Below are 24,945 nucleotides of genomic sequence, written 5' to 3'. Positions count from 1 at the left end.
TCAGAGGACCTGAGCAGCCTGGTGAAGGACACAGAGGTCGCTGAGACCCTCTAGGGCAACAGCCAGGTATTTCCGGCAGGAGGTGAAAGCCATTTCTCTGCAAGCGTCTCTGAATGGCTGCAGGTTGGGGAAGTCTACAATGCAGGTCAATCCCCATATGCAAGAGGTGCTGATGTTGAATTTTGAGCAAACATTAGAGAGGGCAGGCGGCATCCATGGAGAGAAACAATCAGCTGATGTTTTGGGCTGGGACCCTTCTTCATGTCTGAAGTCGAAAGGGGTGATACAGAACCGGGGAATCATCGAGGTGGGATGTGGGTGGGAAGGGAAGTTTTAGAACCAATTGTTACTGAAATATTTTGCTTGAAAAAAATTGTCATTGGCCCATTTCCTTTGGAGTTCTGAAACCGTGCACATAACGAGTAAATTGGGCGCGATTAAAACAGTGGGGTTCAAACTTTTTCTTTCCACCCACATCCCACCTTAAGCAATCCCTTTCTAATCACAGAGCACCAATGACATAGGGATTACTTAAAGTGGTATGTGAGTGGAAAGAAAAAGGTTGAGAACCACTTTTATAGAACCATTGAACACGACAACATTAAAAGAGACCCTTCAGCCCATCTAGTCTGTACCAAACTATTTATACCACTGAGTCCCATCAATCAGCTCCCAGACCATAGCCCTCTACATCCCTCCCATTCAGGTAGCTATACAAATGTTTCTTCAACGTTGAAATTGAATCCACATCTTACACCTCTGCTGGAAGCTCATTCCACACTCTTACTTCGCTTTGCTTGAAGATGTTCCCCCTTTCACCTTTAATCCATGTCCTGTGTCACCCAACTTCAGTGGAGAAAGATACAGAGTATAATTCAAGTTAATAAAATATACATCAACAAGACCTCAGTGCTGACAGAGTATTACGTTGTTCACACTGCCATTGCTATCAGTAAACCTGTTTGCATTCCCCCCCACCCCCCCCCCCCCCCCGTTATCCGGTGCCTCACCACATCCCTGGTTAGTTGTCTTGTCCATGCCTCCATTTATATCTTAGCTTAGCATTAGGGTGCTTCAATTATGCAGTGATCCATGCACGATGCTGGCCTTGATTCTAACTGTGTGGAGTTTGCACCTTCTCCCTGTGACCATGTGGGTTTCCCCTGGGTGCTCTACTTTCCTCCTGGTCCCAAAAAGAGTGTGGGTCGACAGATTAATTGGCTTGCTGCAAATTCCCCTGCTGAATGGGGTGGAGGGTGAATCATTTGGGAGTGGCGGGTTGCAGGGAACTGATTGGGGGGAAATGAGATTGATAGGGTTGCAAAAAGAGCTAGCCTTAACTCGATGGCCCAATTGGCCTCTGTTGCAAAGAAATCGGGGAGAATTAAAAATACGAGTGGTTCCAAAGTGACATCGCTGGTCTCTGATCATCCACACTAGTGTCTGGAGCTCATCCACGGTCCTGCCACCCTTTGCAGACCTGCTCCAAGTCACCTTCACCCATGAGCCCAGTGCTTTCTGAAGCTCATGCACTGCTCTCTGGGACCCAGGTTCTCAGTTCTCCAGCCAGATTCTGAGGCTGCCACTAACCCCATTACCTGACAGCCCTTTCAATGATGGCGAAGGAAACTCCTGCCCCATCCTGACGCCAATTCCTCCTTCTCTCCTCCTTTAAGGTGCACTTTGCAGTGCTTGGATAGCATGCACAACTAAGATTTTCACCAGATCTCAGTACAGTTGACAATTAAACTAAGTTCTAAGCTCCTCTACAATGTATCAGGCTGACCCTTCCCTGTGAATTTAATGGCTGGGCGTTAAACTTAAAAAATTTTAATTTAGACATACACCACGGTAACAGGCCATTTCGGCCCATGAGCCCATGCTGCCCAGTTTACACCCAATTAACTACAAGCCCCGGTACGTTTTGAACGGCGGGAGGAACTGGAGGCCCCCAGGGAAAACCCATGCAGACATTGTACAAATTCCCTACAAACAGCGTGGGATTCAAACCCACGTCCTGATCACTGGTGCTGTAAAGGCATTGCTGTAACCGCTACGCCAACCATGCTGCCCTTTTTTGTTGAACAATTTTCTTGTTATGCACATTGCGTGAATTTGAACCGCGTAAGTTTGACTTATTATGAATGTTGTAATGGGCAGCACAGTTAGTGCGATGCTACTACAGTGTGTGATGATGTAATGGGAGGGTGGGGAGGGGGACGTATTATACTGATCGCTTGCTATTGGGTTTGTCTGTAGAGATACTCCACCCTACTGGTACAACAGATGGAGATGCTTTCCCACTGGCCAGTTTAGAGATGGCTCTAGTCTGTTAATAAAAGCCCTGTATTGGTATAATACTTGACAGGTCCATGTCTATGGCCTTATCACAGTGTCAGCGACCCGGGTTGGAATGCGGCGCGGTGTTTGTGTATTCTCCCTGTAACCTGCATGGGTTTTCTCCGTGTGCTCAGGTTTCCTCCCGCATTCCAAAAACATACGAGAAACGTATATTACAGCACAGAACAGGCCCTTTAGCCCACAATGTTTTGCTGACGTATGTAAACCTACTACACAGCAATCTAATCCTTCCCTACATCCAAAACCCTCTATTTTTCTTACAACCACATGCCTACCTTAGGGTTTTTCATATATCCCTTCTGTTCCAACCTCCACCACCAATATGAGAGACAGTGTGAGCAAGATTGGGCCAGTATATGCCCTGTTTACTGTGCGCTAAATTCTGGCAGTATTAGTACTGACGCCCTCAGTCTCTGATGGGAAATGGCATGTGGGAGAATGGGAAATCAGTTTTTTTTTTACGAGGGAAATGTCAAACTCCTGTTTAGTCTTTTAATGCTGGGGTCGAGTGCAGCTTATAGACGTGTTGGAGAAACTCAGCAAGTCTTAGGAAGTAAGTTGTTAACCAACGTTTTGCGGTGCGGGGAGGAAGAGGAAGCATCAGGGTGACAGCTTCCGTTAAACCCTTCCACCCATCTCCCTCGTCCCTCTGCCTCATTTCATCCAGTTCCCCACCCTCCTCCCTTCCTTCTCCCCCTGAGAGCCCCCCTTCTGAGCCCCCTGCCCCCATCACTTCTCAGCTTCTTTCTCTTGCCCCTTCTTCCTCATTTTCCCCCCTCCCCCCACCACCTTTTAATTCAGGCGTCCTCCAGTGCTTTCCTGATCCCTGATCAAGGGCTCAGACCTGAAACGTCGATTGCGTTTTACTTCCTGTGGATTGTGACCTGCTGAGATTCTCCAGCACATTTGTGTCTTAAAGCTGTGTTACAGCTGTGGAGGGGTCATTCCATGACACACTGCCCTTCTTCTCTCTTATGGACACTGGGTCCTCAGATTCAAAGAAAAATTTAATTGTGAACTTTGTTCGGAAGAAAGGCTCGTAAAATTGGTCTAAAAGAATTAACAGCTTGATTAACAGGCATCCAAGCTGTAATAATAGATATCATGAGAATCTGTCTGTGAATTACACAATTTGAAGATGAGCCAGACACCTGCAACCTTGAAAAGATAAACCAGAGCTTTGGTAGCAGAAATGACAGAAAGCCCAGAAGATGTTATTATATAAGCAACCAGAGATAAGAAAGTTTGTGTACAGAACCAAACAGAGACAATTCTAGCCAGAAGCAACTCCCTGAAAGATACAAAAATTGTGTACTGTTCCCAGGAACCAGGAGAAGCCAGGTTTCAATGTGAAGAACCCAAGATGGATAAGAAGAAGTCTTGTCAGGCTAAAGACCTCGAGCAAACAGCTCCTCTCAAAGAACTGTTTGATCGTGAGTTGAGCCAGCAAGGCAGACCGACATGGACAACCCCAGATTTAATTTCTCATGGATGCTAACGTATTCATCATAGTCTCAATATTTGGAGAAGTAGATTTAGGACCAAGATGGGGAGGAACTGCATCTTTCTGACAGTGAATCTCTGCCTGAGGAAGCAATAAAGGTTTTCTCCTTACAGGGAGGCCCCAGGTTAAGAACGAGATCCGTTCCTACATTGGTTTTTAAGTCAAATTTGTAGATAAGCCGGAACAGGTACATACGGTTTTTATTTAGCATCAGTTAGTCCAGGGGTGTATCGACACAAAATAGTGTCTATGGCAGGGGTGGCCAATGCGTACCCTCTTTTCAATCTTCTTCAGCATGAAAGACCTCAACAATGAAGACGCTGTTTACATCCGGTACCACACGATGGCAGTCTCTTCAATCTGAGGCGCCTGCAAGCTCACACCAAGACACAAGAGAAACTTGTCCGTGAACTACTCTTTGCAGACGATGCCGCTTTAGTTGCCCATTCAGAGCCAGCTCTTCAGCGCTTGACGTCCTGCTTTGCGGAAACTGCCAAAATGTTTGGCCTGGAAGTCAGCCTGAAGAAAACTGAGGTCCTCCATCAGCCAGCTCCCCACTATGACTACCAGCCCCCCCACATCTCCATCGGGCACACAAAACTCAAAACGGTCAACCAGTTTACCTATCTCGGCTGCACCATTTCATCAGATGCAAGGATCGACAATGAGATAGACAACATACTCGCCAAGGCAAATAGCGCCTTTGGAAGACTACACAAAAGAGTCTGGAAAAACAACCAACTGAAAAACCTCACAAAGATAAGCGTATACAGAGCCGTTGTCATACCCACACTCCTGTTCGGCTCCGAATCATGGGTCCTCTACCGGCATCACCTACGGCTCCTAGAACGCTTCCACCAGCGTTGTCTCCGCTCCATCCTCAACATCCATTGGAGCGCTTTCATCCCTAACGTCGAAGTACTCGAGATGGCAGAGGTCGACAGCATCGAGTCCATGCTGCTGAAGATCCAGCTGCGCTGGGTGGGTCACATCTCCAGAATGGAGGACCATCGCCTTCCCAAGATCGTGTTATATGGCGAGCTCTCCACTGGCCACCGTGACAGAGGTGCACCAAAGAAAAGGTACAAGGACTGCCTAAAGAAATCTCTTGGTGCCTGCCACATTGACCACCGCCAGTGGGCTGATATCGCCTCAAACCGTGCCTCTTGGCGCCTCACAGTTTGGCGGGCAGCAACCTCCTTTGAAGAAGACCGCAGAGCCCACCTCACTGACAAAAGGCAAAGAAGTAAAAACCCAACACCCAACCCCAACCAACCAATTTTCCCCTGCAGCCGCTGCAACCGTGTCTGCCTGTCCCGCATCGGACTTGTCAGCCACAAACGAGCCTGCAGCTGACGTGGACTTTTTACCCCCTCCATAAATCTTCGTCCGCGAAGCCAAGCCAAAGAAAAAAAAATAATTGAGAGCAAACACTAGGGCGAGGAAGGAGGAGAAATGTACTGAGCGTAGAAGAGACAGATGTGTGTTCCTTGTATGTCCAGCGTGGGCGGTTGCGCTGAATGTGTGGGTGTGGTGCGTTGTTCAAGTGGCACCCCTCCCCATTCAAGTGGTGCCCTGGGAACATGCCATGTCAGCCATACCATAGATATGCCCAAGAATTAGTCAAATGTTTGTCTTAGTCCTTTTAAAAAAAAAATTAAAAGAAACTTAAAACAGTTTAGATATAAAAAAAAGATTAAAAGTTAACATTTACTCCCATTTCATCGATGTCTTGCATACCGGAAGGGGCATTTGTGAGGTAACATAATGTGCATATGAGAACTGGGGAGACAATTTATTTGTAAGTACGAGGTGTCCATAAGTCAGACGTTCATAACCTTGGGACTCCCATATATATATATATATATATTTAAGATACTGGTAGATAGATAAATGTATCATAGGGAATTAAGGGATATGGGGGAAAGACAGGTAAGTGGAGCTGAGTTCATGGCCAGAATAGCCCTGATCTTATTGAATGGTGGAGCAAACTCGATGGGCCAGTTGGCCAACTCCTGCTCCTGTTTCTTCAGATCACTGTCAGTCTGTTGATGTCACTTCAAAGAGGCAGATGCGAGCTGTCGATGACGATCCCAGACTAATCCCTGGGATGGGAGGATTGTCCCATCAAACTGCAGCTGAGGATGTTAGGCCCTTTCAAATTGCCACATAAAATGGGGTTAACCGGGCAATTGGCCCAGTTAGCGCCCCAATTTCGTGACAGTTAGAGAGGGTCCGACCCAGTCAACCCCGTCGGAATCCAACTGGGTCCCTGACCTATCTCAGAGGTAGTCAGGGAACCCAGTTAAACTTGCCTAGGTCGCGTCCATGGGCGATTTTAACAGGAAAGTGGCCAACCCGCTTATTCTAGTGACATCAGTGCTTGCGTGCGTGCGTCATTGGCCCCAGCAGTGCTTTAGTTGAGTACGCGACACAACGTTGCGGGGTTAGGATCCCCCGGGTTGACGATTTAATGGGCTGATTCCCCCTGCAATTTAAAATGTTCTTCCAGCACCTTTGCCCCAGTCATCGCACCTGGGGCTACTGTATCCATATTCCCTGGAGATTTGAGAATAAGGGGTGATCTTACGAAACGTGTATAACCCTGAGGAGATATTACAGGGTAGATTTAGAGATGATTGCACAAGTTGAAGAATCTTGAACGAGGGGAGATAGTGACAAGACTAACGGGGTCTTCTTTTCAAACCAATGTGCACAGGAACAAGTTCCTGCAGTGGGTGGGGAATCTCTGGAATTCTTTACTCCAGAGAGTATATGGAGGTTAGATCATTCAGGGTATTTAAAGAGGTGGTGGATATGTTTTTCAGGGAATTGAGGGCCATGGGAATTGGTTCAGAGGAGTGAAAACCTGCGGTGGATCAGCCATGATTGGGGGACAGTCTCAAGGTGCATGGCCTCCTGCTGCTGGATTTCTGTTGTTTTAAATTTTAAATTTCAACATACAGCACGGTAACAGACCATTTCCACCCACGAATCCATGCTGTCCAACTTACACCCCATTAATCTACACCCCTGGTACATTTTGATACCAGGGCCCCCGGGGAAAACCCGCGGCAGTACAGAGAGAACTTACAAACTCCTTACATGCAGTGCGGGATTCGAACCCTTGTCCAATCCTGACAGCTGTCATCCCGAATCCTTGTGAACTGAAAGCATGTTCACTAGCAAAGGGCAGACAGGACATTCACAAGAACAATGTTCTCTGCCAGAGGGCCATGGAACTTCGAGGCCGGGTGCCTAGAGATTCTCTCCTGAACTGTGTGACCATCTCTGTTTATTCTTTGTTGCAGACTGCCTTTTCAAGGTTTGCCCCATGAACCGTTACTCAGCTCAGAATCAGTTCCGGAAAGCAAAACAATCAAAACACGGAAACACAGAGGCTGCCCTGTTGAAAAAGTTGCAGGTACCTGCACGTTTTATCCCTAGAGTTGAGAGATGCTCTTGCCTGCTTGTGGTAATGCACCAACGTGCTGAAGAAACTCAGCAGGTCACCGTGAATGTTGCATCACCGGCTGAGTTTCTCTAGCCTGCACTTGGCCCCAGCATTTGCAGACTTGCTTGTTTGACTTCATCCGCATGTTGTTCCCTGCCTTGTTAATGACTATCTGGTTAGTGAGCTGTTGGCGCCAACCTGTTTGGATCAGGTTCAAGATGGCAGCTGGGTTATTATGCGGTGCCCAAAAGTGCTGGAAAAACTCTGCAGGACATAGGAACTTCCCATGGATCCTGCATGATCTGCTGAGGATCTCCAGCACTTATGTGTATTGCACTCGACCCCAGCACCTGCAGACTTTCTTGTTTACCAACTGAGGGTTGCGGGGAAGTTCAGACCATCGGGTACACTGTGGAAATTATACTGACTGGCTGCAACATGGCCTGGTTTGGAAACCTGAGGGCCCAGGAACACAGGTGGCTTCAGAAAACATTGCTTCACTTGTATGGACTGTTTGGGGCCATGAATGGTGGTGATGGAGGAGGTGCAAGTCCACATAGCCACAGGGGTAGGCCTCCCCCCCACCTTCCTCCCACTTTTATATTCAGACACCCGTCTGAATTTTCTTGTACCTGATGAAGGGCTCAGGCCCAAAACATTGGCTACCATTTACCTCCTATTAGGGTGGCCAGATGTTCAGTTTTAGGCCGGACACTCTGGCTTTTGAGTAATCTGTCCTCCGAATGGCACCGCCTCAAGCCGGACGTTAATTTGACCTCCATTTGAGGGTGTCAGGGCAGAAAGAGGGCACTTGCCATGTTAAATGCGGCATCCTGGGGTCCATAGACTGGGCGCAGCCCTCTTTCTTCTTGCGCGCATGCGCTAGTCCCGGCTGGTGGATGTGCAATGGATTGGGGGGGGGGTGGGGGGGAGTGACGCCAGTGTCCTCGGCACTCTAATCCATTGTGCATGCGCCAACCGGGACTAGTGCATGCACGCAAGAAGAAAGAGGGCTGGGCCCAGTCTATGGACCCCAGGATGCCGCATTTAACATGGCAAGTGCCTTCTTTCTGCCCTGACACCCCCGAATGGAGGACAAATTAATGTCTGGCTTGAGGCCGCGCCAGTCATAGGACAGATTACTCAAAAGCCAGTGTGTCCGGCCTAAAACTGAACATCTGGCCACCCTAATAGGAGGTAAATGGTAGCCAATGTTTTGGGCCTGAGCCCTTCATCAGGTACAAGAAAATTCAGACGGGCGTCAGAATATAAAAGTGGGAGGAAGGTTGGGGGGAGGCCTACCCCTGTGGCTATGCGGACTTGCACCTCCTCCATCACCACCATTCATGACCCCAAACAGTCCATACAAGTGAAGCAACGTTTTCTGAAGCCACCTGTTTTCCTGGGCCCTCAGGTTTCCAAACCAGGCCATGGGACACATGGTAAGTGCCCCCCTACTGAGAGAGTTTTTTCACGCTGGCCCTGCATGTCCTCCGTTTTGGAAGTAGCCACCCTACCTCCTATGGATGCTGTGTGACCTGCTGAGTTTCTCCAGCAGGTTTCGGTATTGTATTGGGAGTGGTAAATTGGCCATTAGAATTGGAAAGGTCCAAATGGCCTACAGGATTTCGGTGAGAAGGGACTGGACATGGGGAGAGAGGAAGGAGGCAAGGTACGTTCGGTGGGGCAGGAGCAGGCGGAAACTATGCCAGGACAGTCCATTTTGATGATCTTGGGTCAGAGGTAGAAGCGGGACGTTTGGGGTCGGGCCTTTGTGGGGAAGGAGCAGGGAGGGGGTGAGTTAATTGGCTGGACAGCACTTGCAATGTTTGCTTTGACTGCTTATCCCCATGGTAAAGTCAGCGAAAATAATTCTTTTGCAGCAAGCAGCCGAACTGGAACAGAAACAGAATGAGATCGAGAAGAAGAAACTCCTTGGGGAGGTCGTGAAGTACAGCAATGTCATTCAGGTAAACTGCTTCAGTGGTGGGTCCCCGTGGTCTGCTCGTCTCCCCCGGCTCCCTCCTCGGTCTGGTGAGGCGATCACTTCAGCCCCTACCCAGCCGGATCCTTGAGCTCAGGGACTGGCAGGTGGCATGGAGGTCCGCTGCTGGGAATCTGGAGAGCTGCAGAAGGCAGGTCCCCCTCCCCTTTGCCAAGTATGTCTGTACTTCCTGTAGCTGAGGAATGGGACACTCATCCCACTGCGGCCACACTCTCTCCTCCTTTCAGTAGGACGATTCGCGAGGCAAGGGCATGTTCTTCCCCGCCATTGTTAGGCTCCTGAACAAAACTCTCACCAGTGAAATGATTCTGCCTCTACTCGTGACTTTGCATCTGGAATGGGTTCTTTCCTGTACAGCTTGTGGGTTGATGAGCTGGACTGCTCAGACTCTCTCTTGTGACAATGACTTTGAACTCGAATCTGCAGAGGGAAGCGAACAATTTAGGGCCTCAGCCCAAAATGTTGATGGTCCATTTTCCTTCACAGCTGCTGCCTGACCCGCGGGGTACTTGCTCCTTCATTGCTGAGTGACGTGTCGTCAGTGAGAAAGCCCACCCGCTCCCGGCAAGGCAACAGATCCTTCAGCCCACAGTGTCTCCGCTGAGTTAATCTAAGATTTAATCTAAATTAGTTGACTCGTCTTAACTTAAATGAGGGGCGGAACAGTTAGTGTAGTGGTTAGCGCAATTACAACAACCCAGATTCAAATCCGGCGCCATTTGGCAGAAGTGTGCATGTTCTCCCCGTGCCTTTGTGAGATTCTTCCGGCTGCTGCATGTCCCAAAGATGTTCGGGATTAGTAAGTTAATTGAATGTGTGGATGTAATTGGGCTCATAGGCCAGAAGGGCCTTTACCATGCTGAATCTCTAAATCAAAAATTTCAGCTGTCTGCACATGATCCACATCCTTCCATCCCTGCATCTATATATCTAACCTTTGTTTCGACCACTACCCCTGGCTGCCCATTCCAGGCATCCACCTCTCCCCATGTAAAAACACTTGCCCTGCCCACTTCCCTTAAACTCCACCCACCACCCTAAATGCCTCTCTTTCCCCCCCCCACCCCCCCCACCCAGTACCCTAACCCTGACAGCCCAGCATCATTCCTTGAAGGGCTGGCTGGCAGTGAGCACGTCAGTAGTGAACGTTGCCAGCGCAGCTTTTGCAAGAGCAGGGTAGAGAGCGACACCTCACTTGGGCTCTCGAGGGGTCGATGGGGGCATGACCTTCAATGAGGGGCCGGGGATGTCTGTGGCAAGAAGATAAGGGTAAAGCATTCCCACAAATCGGAGGGGGGTGGGGGTGGGGCGACATGTTATGTTCCACCTCAACGATTTCCACCCAGGATGGAATCAACATTGGTTACGCCAATTTCCACTGATTCCTCCCCACCCCAAGTCTTTATGGAGCATAGAACATTCCAATACAGAACAGGCCCTTCAGCCCACAATGTTGTGCTGGCCTATGTAAACCTACTCCATAGCAGCCTCTATTTTTCTTGCATCCATGTAGCTCTTTGCCTTTTGAATGTTCCTCTTCTCTACCCCGTTTTTGTTCCTTCACCCCGCCCCTTAGAGAGCTACCCTCTTCACCCTCTGCCCTCTCCCATTCTTCTTTCTTTTCTACCCTTCTACCTGTATCCACCTAGTCACCTCCTCCCACCCTTCCTCCCTCCTCTCCCCTTCTTCTCCACCCTTCCCCTCACTTTTTATTCAGACAGCTGCCTGTTTTTTTCTTATACCTGACAAGGGGCCCAGGTGTGAAACATTGGTTGCCCTTTACTTCCTGTGAATGCTATGTGGCCTGCTGAGTTTTTCCAGCACGTTTGTGTCTTGTGGTGAACCACTCTTCGTGCAGAATGCACTCGCTCCCACAGTGGTGTTGGCAGGGCGTTAACGGTGGAGTACTGTACCCTGGCAATAGAGGGTGGAGGCAAGGTAATGGAGGTCATTGGAGGGAGAGTCTAGGATTCAGCCTGCTAATGCTCTTCACCACAGAGATGGTGAATTCAATGCGGCTTCTAAACAGGACACAAGTAATGTGGCCTTTTAATGTGTAAGGGCAAATTGAACCCTTCTCTACCAGGTAATCAAATAATGGGCTGTACCATCACATCCAGAGCCCAGTTTAAATTCAGTGGAAGCATTGTCGAGATATAGGTTTAATCCAGTGACTTGGGGACCTGCCCATTACCAGACCACAGAAAATGCAGAAAAACAGAAATTGACACCTAAGGGAGCCAGCCCCTATGTAACCATATCAAAGGTAGAACAAAGCTTAAAACAGGAAATAACACTGTGGGGCGGCATGGTTAGCAAGGCAGTTAGCACAATGCCTTTACAGAGGGATGTTAGAACAAACTCCTTACTTACAGCGCAGGACTTGAACTCCGATCCCAATTGCGGCAGATTCAACCTTTACAGCGCCAACAATCGGGACGTTAGAACAAACTCCTTCCAGACAGCACTGCACTCGAACACCAGTCTCGATCGTGGCAGATTCAACCAGTGATCGGAACCGGGGTTTGAGTCCTGTTCTGGCTGTAAGAAATTCGTACTAATGGCAGCAGGTTCAAATGTGCCAGACCGCAGGAGTTGCCAGGCCACAGAATACCGGATAATAGAGGTTCACTCTGTACTCACCCTTTCCAATGGATGCACATGCAGATGCACCAACTACAAGCTCACTTTATAAATGTTGCTCCGGCCTTGAGTATGAAGATTCTCCTGACCCTAATTCCCTCCTGGCGCCCTCCTCCCCCATCTCCGAACCCCAGATGGTGGTGTAAGGGGAGACGGGACTGTTCGAGAGGTCAGAATTAGAGAGTGTAAATAATCAAATAAACAGTCCATAGATTTTTTTTTAAATTCTGTTTTCTTGCAGTTGCTTCATATAAAAAGCAACAAGTACCTCACTGTCAACAAGAGACTACCGGCATTGCTGGAGAAAAATGCGATGAGGGTTATCTTGGATGACGCAGGAGATGAAGGTTCCTGGTTCTACATTCAACCATTTTGGAAGTTGAGGAGTGAAGGTGACAATGTACGTCTGATTGTGATGAACACTTGGCAGCGAAATTACGGTTTGGCACGGGGTTAGAGTCAGACTTGTGTAGCTGGTTCCTGCTATTTCACAGTTGGGTCCCCAAGAGGTGGACTCAGCTCCCTGTGACTCTGCTTTCTACGGTCATGGTTGGGTCCTCAGGAGCAGGTCTCAGCTCCCCTGTGAATTCGGTCCCTAGCAGACTTATGGTTGGGTTCCCAGGATCGGGAGCAGGTCTTGGTTCTCCTGTGAATCTGGTCCCCTGGAGCAGGTCTCAGCTCCCCTGTGAATCTGGAGCCAGGCAGACTTACGACTGGGTTCCCAGGAGCAGGTGTCAGCTCACCTCATCTGCACCTTGATTCCACTATAACATAGTCCGTGTGTACATCATTTCCATTTCCCCAGCTTTCGTGACGTGAAAGCCAAAGAACTTGGTGCAGAGTGAGGTGATCTCTAAATCAACGGCAAGCCTTTTACCTCAGCAGTGATTCCCTGCACTTCCCAGATTTACCTTCATTCCTTCAAGGGCCAGAAATCTATCGACCTGTTGTGACTGGGCCTGTCTGCTGCCTAGTGAACCCTTTTCACTTCCCAAACAAAACAATACGTGGCAGAGTTCTGATTTGCAACTACCTTGGTTGAAACCAGCCACTATATGTGCAGTACAAGTCTGGCGAGAGGGACTGTGAGGTTCCCCGAATGATGGCTGGCAACAACTCACTGGGCCGAAGGGTTTGTTTCCATACAGTCTCTTCTACTAGGTACGTTTTGCCAAGTAGCCAGCAGCTATCTCAGGCCTGGCGTCAGTGCACTGTTTGCCAATGGCCGGAGAAACTCAGCAGGTCACGCTGCATCCATAGGAAGTAAAGGGTGACCAATGTTTTGGGCCTGGGCCCTTCGTTGGGCATAAGCAAAAGCAGGCAGGAGTAAAAAGGAGAGGGAGTGGGTGGAGGAAGAGAGGAGAGGACGGAGGAAGCAGGGCAGGAGGTGGGTACAGATGGGAGGGTAGAAGCTGAGAAGTGACTGGGGGACAGAGCGGAGGTTAAGAAGGGTGGCTGTCTGATAGGAGAAGGGAAGGGGGTGGGATGCTGGAGAAAGGAAGACAGATAACTCCCCCCTCCCTCTTCCCTCTCCTATCAGAGAGCCACCCTCTCCCCTATCACTTCTCAGCCACTGTTCTTAAACCCAAAGGCGCTGGTCTTTAGACCCAAAGGTAGCAGCGAGAAGAGGTTGTGACCAGGGGTCGTGAGGTTGGCTGCCTTCTTGAAGTAGCGCCTCACTTCGATGCCTACAATGGGTGGGAGGTCGGTGCTCATGGCATTTGCCACTTTGTGTAGCCTTTGGTGTTTCTAGGAAGAGCGGAGAGCAGGGAGGAGCCAGCAGGGAGAAGGAGGAGGAGCAGAGGTGGGACGGCAGCTGCCTTGCATGGAGAGTCTGAAGTGAGTTCTGTTGAGGATAGGAGGGAAACGAAAGATTGGGGAGGGAGGAGGGGAGGTGGATTCTAATTGGATACTGGACCGAGGAACATTTCCAGCTTTAGAATTTAACGTGAGTTGGCAAACCCTACCCAGCCCCTATCAGAGAGTTTTCAGAGCAGGAGTGGCTCGAGGCAGTAAATAACGTCATTTCCACGTCAGGACATTAAGAACCATGCAAGGGGTAGCTCTCTTGTGTCTTCTGCTCCTTTGGGAAGGTTGCGGCTGCCCCCCTTTATGTTTTTACTGCACTATCCTCTGCAGGTCTATTAGAGGTTGAAGGGTGGTGGTGGTGGGGGTGTGGGCTCTTGCCAGTTGTGACGTTACCTGTGCTGTTTCCTTGCACCTCAGGTGGTCGTGGGAGATAAGGTGGTTTTGAACCCCGTCAACGCTGGGCAACCACTGCACGCCAGCTGTCAAGAGTTGCTGGACAATCCAGGATGCAAGGAGGTGAGGATTGCTCCTGTGGGCAGAGGCTGCTGGAATGCCCACTGCTGGAAGCCCCATAGGAAAACTAATCCGACTCTCTCGATTCCAGGTGAACGCTGTGAACTGCAACACAAGCTGGAAGGTTGCACTCTTCATGAAGTACAGTGACTACCGCGATGATGTTCTTAAAGGGGTCAGTTAGTTTAATTTAATTTGGAGATCAACATGGTGACAACACTATTGCAGCGCCAGTGACCCGGGTTTGTATGTTCTTCCCATGACTTGCACAGGTTTCTTCTGAGTGCCCCAGTTTTCACCCAAGTTCTAAAATATACAAGATCGGTAGGTTAATTGGGTGTGATTGGGCTGCCCGGGTTTCGATGGCCGGAATCAGCATTCCCCCTCTGGCCCATGAGCCTGGCTGTGTCACCCAAATACACCAATGTGACCAATAAACCGATTGGCCCCGTAGGCCTTTGGAACCTGAGGTGACTGGAGCACACATGGACATGGGGAGAATGTACAAACTCCTTACAGGCCGTGTAAAGGGAAAGGTTCTATTAATGTCACGTGATATTACATTTAGAATGTAACCTACGTGAAATTCTGTAACTTTTGCCTACCGTAAGGCAAACAGAGTTGCCACTTTGTCCAGCGCTCCCTCACTGAAACCCACAGCACCTGATGTTCCCAGGCGTTCTCCCCTCCAAGTACTGGCAAGGCCTGAGCCTGCTTAGCCTCCGAGATCAGACAACCTCTGGCGTATTCAGGCTATTAGGTGTGGTGGGGTGGAGCCCAGGGTCGTGGTGCCGTGATAGTGTGTTGCTCATCCATGCCACCTCGGTTGACTGACGCCACGTGCTGCCGGTGTAATTTCGACACACTTGTCTCCGCAGGGAGATGTGGTGAGGCTTTTCCACGCTGAGCAGGAGAAGTTTCTGACTTGCGATGAGTACAAGAAGCGGCAGTACATTTTCCTGAGAACCACGCTGCGCCAGTCTGCCACCTCGGCCACGAGCTCCAAGGCTCTCTGGGAGATCGAGGTATGACTTCACCTGCGTTTCCAGTCTCAGCTCTTTCTTCAAACTGTTGATTCCCCACACGGGGAACTGCTAGAAATAACTGTGCATTAACTACAATCTTATTTCATGCTAAAACAAGTCAGAGAGTGTAGAAACAGGCCTTTCTGCCCTACCTGTCTATGTTGACCCAAATTCCCCAGCCACCTGCATGTGTTTGGCCCATATCCCTTTAAACCGGTGGTTTTCAAACTGCCCCTCTGAACTTACATTCCACTTTAAGTATTTCCTATGCCATAGGTGCTCTGTGATTAGTAAGGGATTACTTAAGGTGAGATGTGGGTGGAAAGAAAAAGTTTGAAAACCACTGTTTTAATTGTACCTCATTGACTCGTTATGTGCACAGTTTCATAACTCCAAAGGAAATAGGCCAACGACAATTTTTCTCAAGCAGAATGTTTCAGTAACAATAGGGTCCAGAGCAGTGATTAACCTTCCCTTCCCACTCACATCCCACCTTAAGCAATCCCTTACTAATCACAGAGCACCGATGGCAGAGGGATTACTTCAAGTGGTCTATGAGTGGGAAGAAAAAGGTTGAAAACCACTGCTTTAATTGTACCTCATTGACTCGTTATGTGCACGGTTTCATTACTCCAAAGGAAATGGGCCAATGACAATTTTTCTCAATCTTTTTCAGTAACATTTGGGTCTAGAGCAGTGATTCTCAACCTTCCTGTCCCACTCACATCCCACCTTAAGCAATCCTTTACTAATCACAGAGCGCCCGATGGATTATTTAAAGTGGGATGTGAGTTTAGGGGGCATTTTGAAAACCACTGGTCTAAACCCATCCTATCTACATATCCGTCCAAATGTCTATTGCAGTAGTACCTGCCTCAACCCCCTCTTCCAGCAGCCCTTCCATACGTCCATCATGCTCTATGTTAAGGACCTCCCTCAGGTTCCTATTAAAGCTCTTCCCCCTCTCCTTAAACCGATAGAACATTACAGCACAGACAAATGGTCATTCAGCCCTTCTAGTCTGTGCTGAACTATTATTCTGCCTCATCCCATTGTCCTGCACCAATTCCATATTCCTCCATACCCCTCCCATTCGTGTACCTGCACAAATGTTTCTTAAATGTTAAAATTTAACCCACATTCACCACTCATTCCACACTCCCACCCCTCTGTGTGAAGGAATTCTCTCGAGATTTCTCCCCTTTCACCCTTAACCCATGTCCTCTGGTTCTTGATTCTCCTACCCTGGGCAAAAGACTGCATTCACTAATCATAGAACATGTAGCACAGTTCAGGCCCTTCAGCCCACAATGTTATGCCGACCCATGTAAACTTAATCCATAAAAATTTAACCCTTCCCTCCCTCACATCCATAACCCTCTATTTTTCTGGCATCCATGAGCTTACCTAAGAGCCTTTTGAATATCCCCATTGTTCCAGCCTCCACCACTACCACTGGCAATGCATTCCAGGCACCCACCACTATCTATGTGTAAAAAAAAATCTTAACACTAACCTCTCATTAAACTTTGCTGCACTCATCACAAACAAACATCCTCTGGTATCTGCTATCATGACCCCCAGGAAAAAAGTGCTGGGTATCCACCCTAATGAAGCCCCTCATAATCTTATATACGGTACCTCTATTGTCTCACTCATCCTCCATCACTCCAAAGAGAAAAGCTCTGTCAACCTTGCTAATCAAATTTGGAGGCAGACCTCCTGATCTGATGGGAAGTTTCAGGGGTGCACCATGGCTTGTCACCCGCTCAATCAAAGAGCAACACGATTGTCAGTGAGCAGCGGGCACTGGCTGCGCGGCGGGGGTACGACTGTGCAGATCGCTATGGTGACTCGGGTGGGGGCTGGAGCCAGGACAGTCCCTGTGGCCATGTAGACGGCTCTGTATCTGAACTCTTGGAGTGACCCCTGATACTGGAGCCCATCTTCCGCGCCACTTCCCTTGTGACCGAGCAGCTCCTGGGGTGGCAGGGAGCTGCAGGAAAGGACTCAGATCTGCTTATTGTGTTAAAATGCTCCAATTCAGTTTGTCCAGCATCAGGATTAATTTTGTGACTTGTTTTTTGTACTAGGTGGTTTTCCGTGAATACTTAAACACTAAACAGCGTCGGGGTGTGGTGATACTTTTCTAATGCCTGGATAGCGCACAGAACTAAGCTTTACATGTTGTTTAAATATTGCAAAGTAATCTTGGAGGCTCCACTGCACCAGTAGAAAATTTTAATTATTTGACTTGAATAACCTGAAGTAGAAACTTGGTGTTGGTGAGGGTGCCCATGCATTAATGCCTTTCAGAGCGTGGTGAGTGTGGCGGTTAGTGCACGCTATTTCAGCGCCAGTGAACCGGGTTTGAATCCGGTGCTGTCTGTAAGGGATTTGTACTTTCTTCTTGTGACCTGCGTGGGTTTTCTCCAGGTGGATCCAGTTTCCTCCCGTGTTCCCAAGACGAATGCAATTAGTAGGTTAATTGGTCACATAGGTATATTTGGGCCAGAAGGCCCTGTTACCGTGCAGTGTCGCTAAATTAAAAAATAGAATCAGCCTGGAACCTGCAGCTAACTCCAAATCCACAATGGCTGTAGTTGGATCATGACTGCCCCCTGCTGTCAATGCACAGTAGCTCAGTTACCTGAGGCTGCTGTGTTTCCCTGGTTGAGAGTCCTGTCCACCAGCCTTCACCAGAAGACTGGGTGATACAGTGATGTAACTGGTTGAGCCACTGCCCCAGAGTACCCAGACCCGGCTTCAATCCTGACCACCCCCTCCGCCCACCCCCCCGCCCCCCTCCCTCCCCACCGGCTCATGTTCTCTCTTGTGGGTTTCCTCCCACACGCTGGTTGGGAGTTTAATTGGTCACTGTGAATTGCTCCTAGGGTGTAGGGAAGGAGATGTTGATGAGAATAAATGTGGGGGGGGGAGGGGTGATAATGGGCCAAAGAGCCTGTTTCTCAGTTCTGGGACATGACTGGTGGCTTAAGAAGGCACTTCTTCCACCTATGCCAGGCCTTTCATGGGTGGAAATGGCTGCATTCGTGTCGGGAGGGTATGAAGTCAGCGTGCTGAGCTGCCCAGACATGCTGGGGACATTGAGACATTTTTCCTCTTCCTTGTGGCTTTCCTGGAGTCATAAAGGATATCAATGCTCAGAGAGTGTGCCAAGAGATTTACCAAGATGTTGCTTGGATGGGAGAAGGTGTCATTTTGAAGCAACGTTGACAGAGCCATGGAGCAACGGATGATGAAAGGCGACTTAATTGATTATGAGGAGCTTAGAGGTGGAGGCTCGATGGGCTGAATGGCCTTCTGCTCCTGTTGCCTACGTTTCTAAGAATGTCACAGCTAAAGTTCAAACGCAAATGAGGCTGGAAACCAATGCCACATTCAAAGGCAATTGACGCTTTGGGGCCTGAGCCCTTCTTCAGTGCCCATGATGAGCTCGTCAACTTTGCTGCCAATTTCCTGACCACTCAGTCCATCTGTGGTAACTCCCTCCTTCTTTGCCCTTCACTTCCTATGGATGCTGCGCAACGTGACAAGATTCTCCAGCATATTTGGGTATTGCATTCGCCCCCAGCACCTGTAGACCTTTCATCAGCTTTTCTGGCCCATATTTCAATCTCCCATCGTGATTGGGTATTCCCTCTCTGAGGAGCAGGTGCCATATGTGCCAAACAAGGGAGGGGTCATTGAATTCCATTTCGATACAATGGTTCCAACTTCCTGAAAAGTCAGCAAAAATCTTGTTCAAATTCATGTTTATTGTCATGTACCAGTTTGTTTTGCAAGCAGTCCAGTAGACATCTCATACATAGTACAACAATCAGACATAACAAAGAATTGCAGAGATACCGAGAGAGATCCGTTGGATGTGGAGTAAATGCAACATAATTTCACTAGTGTGGGGTTTATTCAGGAGTCTAAAACTGTCCTTGAATCTGGTGGTGCATAATCTCACCCTCGAGATGGGACGGGGTGAAGAGAGCACAACCGGGAGGGATGAGTCTTTTAATGTTTTGGCTGTTTACAAGGGAGCAGGAGTTGTAGATAGTGTCACTGGTTGGGAGGCGGGGGGTGTATGTGACGGCCAGGGCCACAATAACAACCCTCTGTAGTTTCTTGCAGTCTTGGGTGGTGCAGTGCCTGTCCCACATAACGATGTACCCTGATCAGAAGCTTTTCATTAAGGTGTATTGGAAAGTGCATGATGCATTCCCATGGACGTTTAGAATTCATTCCACTATTTGGGTGCCTACACTCTGGGAACCTCCCGGCTCCAATGCAACATGTCCACAACTGCAGTTGCTTGTGGAGGATCTCAGGGCTGCTCTGATGTGCCTCAGCTCTCCTGTCGGAGTGTCCTGCCAGATTAAATTTAATTTAGACACACAGCACGGTAACAGGCCAATTCGGCCCCACGAGTCCATGCCGCCTAAATTACATCCCATTAACCTACACCCCGGTATGTTTTTGAAGACTGGGAGGAATCCGATGTCCCCCCCCCCACTGGAGAAAATCCACGCAGGCACAGGGAGACCGTACGAACATGTGCGGGACCCAAACCCCGGTCCAGCCCCGATTGCGGCGCTATAAATGCATTGCGCCAACCCCTACACCAACCGTGCCTCCCTTAACTTAAGAGTTTTCTCTTGCAGGTTGTGCACCATGACCCCTGTCGAGGTGGGGCAGGACACTGGAACAGCCTATTTCGCTTCAAACATCTGGCTACTGGAAACTACTTGGCTGCAGAGGTAGGGAGTACGAGAGTGCTGAGAGTAATTACACCGAGCTGCTGGAGACTCACACCCCCCTGAAAATGAGAGTCCTTCCTTCTAATTGAGCTGAATCACTTTATCATCTGCAGCTCACAAGTGTGCTGGAGAAACCCAGCAGGTCACCCAGCATCCCTAGCAAGTTAAGGTTAACCAACATTCCGTGCCTGGGCCCTTCGTGAAGAACGAGCGAAAACTGAATAAAGAGATGGGGGGAAGGAGATTAAGGAGAAGAGGCTAAGGGGGAAGAGAGCAGTACAGGTGGAAGAGAAAATGGCTGAGAAGTGATGGAGAGAGCAGAGGGCTAAGAAGGGGGCTTCTCTGATGGAAGGAAAGGGGTGGAGAGATGGAGGAAAGGAGACAGGGATGAGGGAAAGAGGGACAGGAGGCAAATGGAAATTGGAGGTGAATAGTAATGCTGTCTGGTTGGAGAGTGCTGACGTGGGTTGCCAGGGGCTGTTCCTCCATTTTGCAAGGTGGCCTCTATATATTACCACGTTCCCATGCATCACCGTTCTCACTTGCCGCAGCCACACACAAGATGCAACAGTAAAAATTAAATTACCCCAAGATACTAAAACAGGAAAAGTGATAATAAATATTCAGATCATGCAGGAAAAAAATTGCGTTTTAGTGTTGCAGACAGACTTTGGTAGGTTAGGGTGGCGTGGAGAGGTTCAAGAGCCTGAGAGCTGGTAGAGAGAAAAAAAAATCTTGAACCTCGAGGTGGTGTAACTTTGAGAAACGCGAAAAGACCAGCAGGTTTTGAGGCCTTTGTGTAAAGAATGGGAAGCTCAGTGGGTCAGACAGAATCCATGGGGAGAAATGGTCAGTCAACAGTTCGGGTCGGGGACTTTTTTGTGGAGAATTGTACGTGATTCTCCAGGTGTGATCTCAGCAGCATACATCTTTACTCAAAAAGGCCACTTGCCTCTCCTGTCGCTTGTTCCACGTGCAAGTTGATTTCCAGGAACTCAAGCACAAGAACACACAGTTAACATTTAAGCATCAACATTATACAGTTGCTCTCCATCTAAAAAGTCTCTGTTCTCCTGTTCTCTGCACTAAAGTGTCTGACTCGCATTCTTTCCCGTTACCTTCCACCGGCTGTATTCATCTTGTTTGTGTATCCTTGAAGCTCTTCACCAGGGGCGCCCAAACCTTTTAGACCATTGACCCCCTTCATGGAGTCCTTGTTCCCCCAGGCATCAGTGTTCTTTGTATGTTGGGGGGTTGGGGTGGCAGCGCTATCCAGAGGGTGGGGGAGGGGAGGGGGTTGACGGCGCTGGCCATCCATCATTTCTCGTCTTCCCATTTGCTTTCAGTTCCCACGAGAGGTTGGCTACCAAGGCTAGCACCCATGAGAGGTTGGCCACCAAGGTCAGCTCCCACAAGAGGTTGGCCACCAAGGCCAGCTCCCACGAGAGGTTGGCCACCAAGGCCAGCTCCCACGAGAGGTTGGCCACCAAGCCCAGCTCCCACTAGAGGTTGGCCATCAAGGCCAGCTCCCACGAGAGGTTGGCCACCAAGGCCAGCTCCCACAAGAGGTTAGCTACCAAGGCCAGCTCCCACAAGAGGTTATCCACCAAGGCCAGCTCCTACAAGAGGTTGGCCACCAAGCCCAGCTCCCACAAGAGGTTGGCTACCACTACCATCAACGTGATTTTCCGTAGATACACCCCTGCTTTCGACCTGTTACAGGGTACCAAAGCAGCACTTCTAATTTTCTCTCATTCAAACAGGCCATGGTTGTGTGAACCATTAGACTCTCGTAGGTGGAGTGGGGTCCTTCCATCAAGGCAGAAAAAGCGATAATCCGATGAGCTTCCGCTCCTAAAACTTAAGGGATTTGGTTGTAAATCAAGGATAGCTGAAAGAGGTCCAAAGATATCCTTCCAATATCTTTTCAGAACTGGACAGGACCAAAATATATGGGTCAATGAAGCCACTTGCGAATTACAACTGTCACAGATTGGATTAAAATTAGGAAAAATACGGACAGGCTTGTCCTTAGACCCGTGCACCCTACATACGACCTTAAATTGAATAAGGGAATGTCAAGCACACATTGAAGTATTAACTACTTTGAGAATCTTTTCCCATATCTTTTCAGGTAAAGACAATTGGAGCTCCTGCTCCCAGGCCCTTTAAAAATTTTCAGTCGAGACTGGTCACAATTTTAATAACATAACTTATATGATTACTATTAGACCCTTCAAAGAGAGATTTAAGCAAAAAAAAAAGCATCAACTATGTCCGACTGATACACCAGGGGAATATTAGGTCATGTTATGCCATGATTGGCTGCTGCCGGCTGGACTCGCCTCCCGAGACTGATTCTACCCACAGGCCCTTGCATGTTCTCCTTTCTCTTTGCTTTGATCAGTTGATGAGGTTGTAGGTATTTTCTGTCTTTAGTTAATAAAAGCCCCGATAGTTTCACAATATCAGCCTTTTGTGGTTATTGATGGTACATCCCAGCACTCAAAAAATGTCTAATTTGAAAATATCTAAACAAATGCGAATGAGGCAAACCATATTTGTTTGAAAGTTGTTCAAAGGGCATAAGATAACCTTCCATGAACAGATCCCGAAAGCACATGATACCCTTGACCTTCCAAAAAGCAAATCAGTCACGGATGGCTGACAAAAATAATTAGATAAAGCCAGATAAAGTGAATTATTTTAAATTCAAAATAGCTGAGACCATCTCCGTAATGTGTGCTTGGGTAAAGGATTAGCTATCAGTTTACTAACCTTGGTAAGTGAAGAATTAGGAAACTATCAAAAATTTCTCAACCAATTTCAATTCCAGATTTACCCATGACGGACATTCAAATTTATCAGAATGATAAATCCAGAATGTGATGTATCATATGAATTGCCCAATAGTAGAATCTAAGATTGGGTAATGCCGAGCCCCCATCCTTTTTTCAACTTCTGTAATTGAGCTTTATTTAGTCTAACACCTTTATTCTGCTAAATATAGTAAGATGTCTTGGAAGGCTGCCTTTCTTAGGCATCATGAGATAACGATGGAGTTCATGGAGGGGAGGGAAGTTTGCGTGATGTTTTGAGCTGCTTTCACCACCTTCTAATATCGAGCAGAGTAGCTCCCGTCCCACACTGTGATGTATCTAGCAAGTCTGCTTTCCACGGTGCTCCTATAGACATCATTGAGGGATGGTAGTGACGGGGATGATGCTGAAATTGCTTAGCCTTCTCAGGAAGTAGAGGTATTGACGCCACTTGACCATCTCGTTGACATGCTTTTAGTCATTGGGGATGTTTATTGCATAAGAAGCCGTCTACCCTTTTTATTAATGGGGATGGGGGTGAGGGCTCTGACCCCTCTCCTGAAGTCGATGGTCATCTCCTTTGTCTTATTGATGTTGAGAGAGGTTGTTCTCTTTGCACCAACCAATCTCTTTCCCATATTTCACCTTGTCATTATTGGATGCCTGGCCCACTGCAGCGTGGGTGTAGAGTGCAGACAGGGGCTGAGTACACACCTCTGAGGAGTCCCAACTAACTTTAATGAGGCCAACTCTTGGCTTGTGTTTGTGCAGTCAACTCCAAGACGCCACAGCTCCTGGTAAACCTTCTCACTGGGTAGATCAGGAGGTGATTAAATGCACTCACTGTAAATGCTTGATCGCCCAGATATTTAATCCCAGGTTCTTGCACTTTCTTTGAATAATTGCTTTATTTATCAGAATGTGCATTTAATGCCAATTTGAGAGGAGCGTATTGGTGGAGCCGAATTGGATATTTGTAACTTACTTTCATGTACTTCGTTGAACTAATTTACAACTGCAAACATGTATGTAGTGTTGTTGTCACGCCCCAGAGCGTTTGCATTCCTTTCCAATTACATTGTTTTTAAGTACATTTGATTAATAACACACCCACCATTCAGTTGGAACGTGAGGAGATCGCTACGCTGAGCACCTTCGCTCCTACCGAAACCGGCCAGTGGTCAACCATTTCTGTTCTGTGTCACACTCCCACGCTTACCTGTCTGTCCATGGCCTTAAGTACTGTCCCACCAAGACCACCCGCAAATTGGGGGAACAACACCTGATTTTCTGTCTCCAGCCAGATGGCATTAACGTCAGGCCATTTCAGACAACTCAAAAGTTGAGGTGTAAAGGCGGAGAAAATCCACCAAAAGGCACAACACCTACCCTTAAGAATGTGCAGATGCGGTATCCGAGCCGCATCTTCCACCCCCTCTTTGAGAGGCATAATCTCCTCTGCTAATCAATCTGAATGTACAGCCGCGCTAAGTGTTTGTTTAGGGGTGGGCTGGTGATGCCGTCAGCCTGCGTCCCATCTCCCCACTCACCCATTTCCCTCCAAGTCAGGGGCGGTGGGACGGCGGGGGCAGCAGGAGCTGTCAGCGGGGGCAGTCAGGGCAGCAGGAGCTGTTAGTGGGGGCTGGCGGGGCAGCGGGAGCTGTCAGCGGGGACCATCAGGGCAGTGGGAGCTGTCAGCGGAGGCAGTGGGGATCAGCGGGGCAACAGGGTCTGGCGGGGACCATTTGCTGTCCTGCTCTCCTTTCTCTCCCTCCCCCCTTCCCTTCCCCTTTCCAGTTCTCCTCCCTCCCTCCCTTCCCCACCTATCACCTCCTGCCTTTGCAACCACCTCCCCCCCCATTATTTTATTCAGACGCCTGCCAACATTTTACCATTCCTTGATGAAAGGCTCAAACCTGAAACGTCAGTTATGTATTTTTACTTTGGCCCATGTAAAGGGCACTGTTTGACCTGCTGAGTTTCTCCAGTGCTGTGTTTTTACTTCAACCATGGTGTTTGCAGATTTTCATATTTTACTTCTAG

The 24,945-nt window shown here is 48.6% G+C and overlaps 1 protein-coding gene across 2 annotated transcripts in view; it reads left to right on the top strand.

The window, feature by feature from the left end:
* itpr2 (inositol 1,4,5-trisphosphate receptor, type 2) overlaps positions 1-24,945 on the top strand; it is a 251,473-nt gene that overhangs the window by 64,395 nt on the left and 162,133 nt on the right. For both annotated transcript variants that reach the window (XM_069908886.1, XM_069908885.1), the window contains exons 3-9: positions 7,177-7,289; positions 9,203-9,289; positions 12,209-12,367; positions 14,194-14,292; positions 14,381-14,464; positions 15,168-15,314; positions 19,988-20,083. In XM_069908886.1, coding sequence (XP_069764987.1) covers positions 7,177-7,289; positions 9,203-9,289; positions 12,209-12,367; positions 14,194-14,292; positions 14,381-14,464; positions 15,168-15,314; positions 19,988-20,083 — 785 coding nt within the window. The remainder of the gene's footprint in view (positions 1-7,176; positions 7,290-9,202; positions 9,290-12,208; positions 12,368-14,193; positions 14,293-14,380; positions 14,465-15,167; positions 15,315-19,987; positions 20,084-24,945) is intronic.

This window comes from Narcine bancroftii, chromosome 13, assembly GCF_036971445.1.
Source record: "Narcine bancroftii isolate sNarBan1 chromosome 13, sNarBan1.hap1, whole genome shotgun sequence".
Lineage (NCBI taxonomy): Eukaryota > Metazoa > Chordata > Chondrichthyes > Torpediniformes > Narcinidae > Narcine > Narcine bancroftii.
This window is presented reverse-complemented; position numbering and strand designations above follow the sequence as displayed.